Source organism: Nothobranchius furzeri, chromosome 2 (assembly GCF_043380555.1).
Source record: "Nothobranchius furzeri strain GRZ-AD chromosome 2, NfurGRZ-RIMD1, whole genome shotgun sequence".
Lineage (NCBI taxonomy): Eukaryota > Metazoa > Chordata > Actinopteri > Cyprinodontiformes > Nothobranchiidae > Nothobranchius > Nothobranchius furzeri.
In genome coordinates this window covers 81,334,674-81,339,095 of record NC_091742.1, presented here as the reverse complement: position 1 = coordinate 81,339,095, position 4,422 = coordinate 81,334,674, and the positions used below count along the sequence as shown (strand labels likewise).

The following is a 4,422-nucleotide window of genomic DNA, read 5'->3' as shown; positions in this document are numbered from 1 at the left end:
CTAGTTTCAGCTTCCCCCTTAGAATATTAGTTATGTTTGCTGCCCTTCAGGTCTTTAGGTTTTATTCTTAGGTCATTTTCCTTTAGTTACAGCTGTTCATGTTATTAGTCTCTCTAGTGTGTTTTTCCCATCGGTGTTTGAGGTTTTTTCCTCCTCCTTAGATTATGTTCCTGCTCTTCTTGTCTTTAGTTTTATTCTTAGGTCAGGTTCGTTTCCTCCCTAATTAGTAATTGAGTTCACCTGGTCTCTCTCTCCCCACACACCTGCAGTTCATCTCCCTCTCATCCTCCCCAGTGTATATAACCCTGTCTGTGTCTCTATGTGTTTGTTGGTCCATTGTTTCTGTCAGACTTGTCTCACTTGTCCTCTAGTGTTCCAGTGCTTCTAGTGTTTCTAGTTTCTAGTGTTTTTGGATCTCTTATTTAGTCTCTTCGATGTTTTTGGCTTCCTGCCCTTTGGATTTTATTTCTGTTCATCCTCAATAAAGGATTTTACTTAATCTCCACTCCTGCCTCGTGTTGTCCTGGGTTCTGCATTTTGGGTCCTAACCTCCTCCTGGCTCGCATCGTGACAAAAAGTGTGCACCTAAATAGTGCCACTAAGTTATTTACTAATCACCAGCTCAGACATAAACCACATGTAGCCAATGAGCATCTCACTGTGTTCGTTTATCTCTTTCATTAGTTTATTTATATTTAATAATGTTCAAAATGTTATTACAATATTATTACAGGTGGTCACAAATTTAGGCTTTTGGTTAAATAAGATATTCTCCATCTTGGTATCTCAAAGGAAACATAAAACAGGTATAACAAGATTTGACAAATTCACAATTTAATTTTCTTTATATCTTCATCGTGGGTATGTTAAAACCTGTTGCACTTTTACATTCATGTCACTCAAACAGTCCACGATGTACCTAAATATCAATTCTAAAAAAATGTTATTCTGACCATTTATTTTTACATTTGAGTCACCAGAAATCCACTGAATGTTGTGTGATAATCAGATCCATAAACATGTGTGTCGTATTCCATTTTAACAAACATCTGATCCCCTTGTTGCAGCTGCAGGAACACGGCGTTCCCTCCGTTATCAGCTGTGTCTGACTTTGAAGGGTGATCTTGGGTCAGGACAACTAGCTCATGGTTCTTGTAGAGAACCAGCTTTGAGTCATATTCTCCTCCAGCGTGATAGAAGAAGGTGAAGTAATAAACACCTGCCACTGGTGCAGTGAAGATACCTATGAAATGATGCACAGCATGAAGGAAAGGTTTAAGATAATCATCATCTACCACAGAATACACAACAGGTTCTGTATAGTCTTCAAATGAAAACACGTCTTACATACAAATATCCTCATTTTGTGATGTCTTTACCTGAGGATGTATTGTAGGCGTCCCCAATATTTGTTAAAACTCTTTCATATATTAAAGTTGTGTTTGTGTCAACTGGTCCAATGACTCCCTCTTCTCCCACTGCCACACTGAATATCACCTTTGTGCTTGCTTTGTGCAGAAAATTACAAAAAAACATGCAAATGGACACTGAATAAATGCTATTTTAAAACTAATTTATTCAGCTCAGAAATTCAGACTTTACCTTTCTTCATCAGGTTTTCCAGAGCTTCCACTTTAGCTTTCAGTGACTCCAACTCTCCAGCAGAGGAAGAGTCCTTATCAGAGGCTGCAGGTTTTGAAACGTCTGAATCCTGAGCCGAGCTCAGGCTGCAGCAGAATGACACCAAGAGACACAAGAGAAGATGCATCTTCATCTCTGTCTTCTTCAAGTTAAACTGACAGACCAAGCTATTTCACAAAGGTTAACCTACGTCATTTGTTGACTTTGTGTCCTCAACCAAACACTGCTCGATAAACAGAGATGAAAGTTCATCTTGATTTTGATCAAATTTGTAATGTTATTTGTTTTTATATGTTTGGAAATGAGTCAAGAGTCAGCGCTTTCTTTATTCCAATCTGATAACAACCCTTGTGAAATGCTGGTTCCTGCTAAGTCAGTGGTTTGCAGAGACTCACAAATATTTCCTCAGTAAAGTGATTATACAGTGATTTCATTTCAGAAATGGGGGCTTGTCCGGGAAATAAACACAGTACTATGCACAAGTGAGAGAACCTGGGTTTATTCACCCCTCTTTCATAGTTTTTAGGATCAAACATGTTTTTTGGGCCAAAGGAAAGGGGCTTGGAGTAGTTCTGGTTGATTCCTGGAGGAACACTCTTTTATTTACGCTGCATTACTTTTTGCTGGATGAGTAAATGAGCTTTTTAATGTAACGTTAAGGACACATGAGTGAACTGTGGGTCTTAACAGATAAAGAACAAAGTCACCCCTCCTCACATCACATTCAAAGTTACATTTATAAAATAGCGAGACATTACATTTCCCAGACCACCATCCTAGTTTTACTTCATATAATAATTAAACATAATGATGAATGTTATTTAGCTTTACCAGTGTAGGGTTTTGTAAATTGAGTGCTTTAAGAGCTCAACAGATATATTACCTCTACTTATGACCAATAAGCTATGATACTCTATCTAAACATAGAATATCAACCCTGCTTGGTCTTCATTGTGCTTTAATCAGAAGATTCTAGGATTCTTTATTTATCAGTGGATTGTACACACTTCGTTTTGATTCAGAAAACAGTCAGGTTTATAAAAGTAAGAACTTATTTTACCAACACTTAAAACACGACAAATTAACTAACATTTACTGTGATGGATGGAACTAGATGTGATGTATGAAACCTATGTGTGAATGCAATGTTAGTCAGAACCTCTGTATCTCGGAGAGCTGCGTTCTGGATGTAAAAGAATTTGGTTTCCGTAAAGCTATGAAGTTGATTATTATCAAAAACCACATCAGACGCTATCTGTGTGTCTACATTACCCGTTTTCAGAGACCCTCTTGGTGGATCCGAAGGTCAGAGAGGTCGGATGGCCTCTGGCACCGGAGGGCTGTGGAATACCGTGGCACCGACCCTTCAGGCCTAGTCCACACATAGCCGGGGTTTTCTGAAAACGAATATCTGCCCCTCCAAAAACTTGCATCCACACCACCGCGTTTTAAAAACAAACTCTGTCCACACGTACCCGGATAAATACGTTGTTAAGGACATGCCAGACCTGTAGGCGGCAGTACTTCCCCCGTTCTTAACCTCGTCCTTCGTCTGTGGTCTTCCGCAAGGAGCAGTAATGCCGCTTGCAAAAACAAACAAGCAGAAAGCGCTTGGACAATTGATGGATCGGGTAGTGACAGAGCGCAGCTCTGAGGGCTTCCATGCTGTCGGCTAGTGTAAACACAGGTCGCACACGTGATGTCAGCATTTTTTGTCGTGGAAAGTGACGCTGCGGACCTTAAAACTCCAGTTTTGTCCTTCCACACGCAGACACCCAAAACGGAGAAAACGCAGATCTTCACTTTGGCCGGAGTTTTTAAAAAGATCCGTTTTCGTGTGAAAAAACTCCGTTTTCGTGTGGATGACAGGCCAAAACGTAGAAATATATCTACGTTTTGGCAGATCCCCGGCTACGTGTGGACAGGGCCTCAGTCCAGAGGTGTCTCAGGTCACAATAGACGGATGGAACCGCGTGTCTGAGACTCTTACGGAGTCTAAACAATATCAGCTTGTTCTGCAGGAACCGTTTGCTTTATCAGCTTTACAGGTGCAAAAAGGTTTTGATGATGTGTCAAAAGCTTTGGTGGTTAAAGAGGTGTGCTTCAGGTGGCCAGTCTGAAGCTTCTCTATAACTGATGAATCACCAGAGTGATCTGGTTTAATGTTCTCATGCTATGATTGTGTAGCCAACCAGAGGTTGACAAGTTTGAGGGATATTACCAAGAATCTCAGAAACACACACCCTCTTTGACACCGGAGGCTCTGAACTGAGGTAAAGGTTATTTATGTGTCATGGGATTTAACTTTACCTTACTTGTTCTTGTGTGAGTGCAAATGTTATGACCTGGTCAAGTAAACATGCTGAAACATATTTCATTGAGCACAGATTAATGAAACATTTCATTATTTCATAATTATTATAAGTAGCAATAAACAAATGTTCATTTAATGATTATTTAACTTTATTAGTTGTGGAAGTTCATCTTTAATTTTAAAATCTTTCTTCTGTGAAGCAATCAGACTTAGATATGAAGGTGCTCTGTGAGGACCCTTGAGGAGAGAATGTTATTGTTATGATTTCATTATCTCTGTCAGAGCTGCAGGCTCTGAGCTCCAGCTGGTGGGATGAAGGCAGGCTGATTTAAAGGGAGCACATGCAGTCTCGTGTCTCCTTTTTGACCAGATGTTGAATGGTCAAACAGCACCTAAGAACTGACCATTGCTGGACGCTACACCAGAGAAATTAATTTTTAGAACATTTTTAAAAGAAAGCAGAAACA

At 39.8% G+C, this 4,422-nt stretch overlaps 1 protein-coding gene across 1 annotated transcript; it reads right to left on the bottom strand.

Moving 5' to 3' along the window:
• Positions 1–663: 663 nt before the first annotated feature.
• On the bottom strand, positions 664–1,992 carry LOC107376973 (complement C1q-like protein 4). The gene is made up of 3 exons (XM_015946315.3): positions 1,603–1,992; positions 1,380–1,508; positions 664–1,243 (listed from the first exon to the last, which is right to left on the bottom strand). The coding sequence occupies exons 1-3, from the start codon at positions 1,772–1,774 to the stop codon at positions 963–965; spliced, it is 582 nt and encodes a 193-aa protein (XP_015801801.1). The 5' UTR covers positions 1,775–1,992; the 3' UTR covers positions 664–962.
• Positions 1,993–4,422: the final 2,430 nt, after the last annotated feature.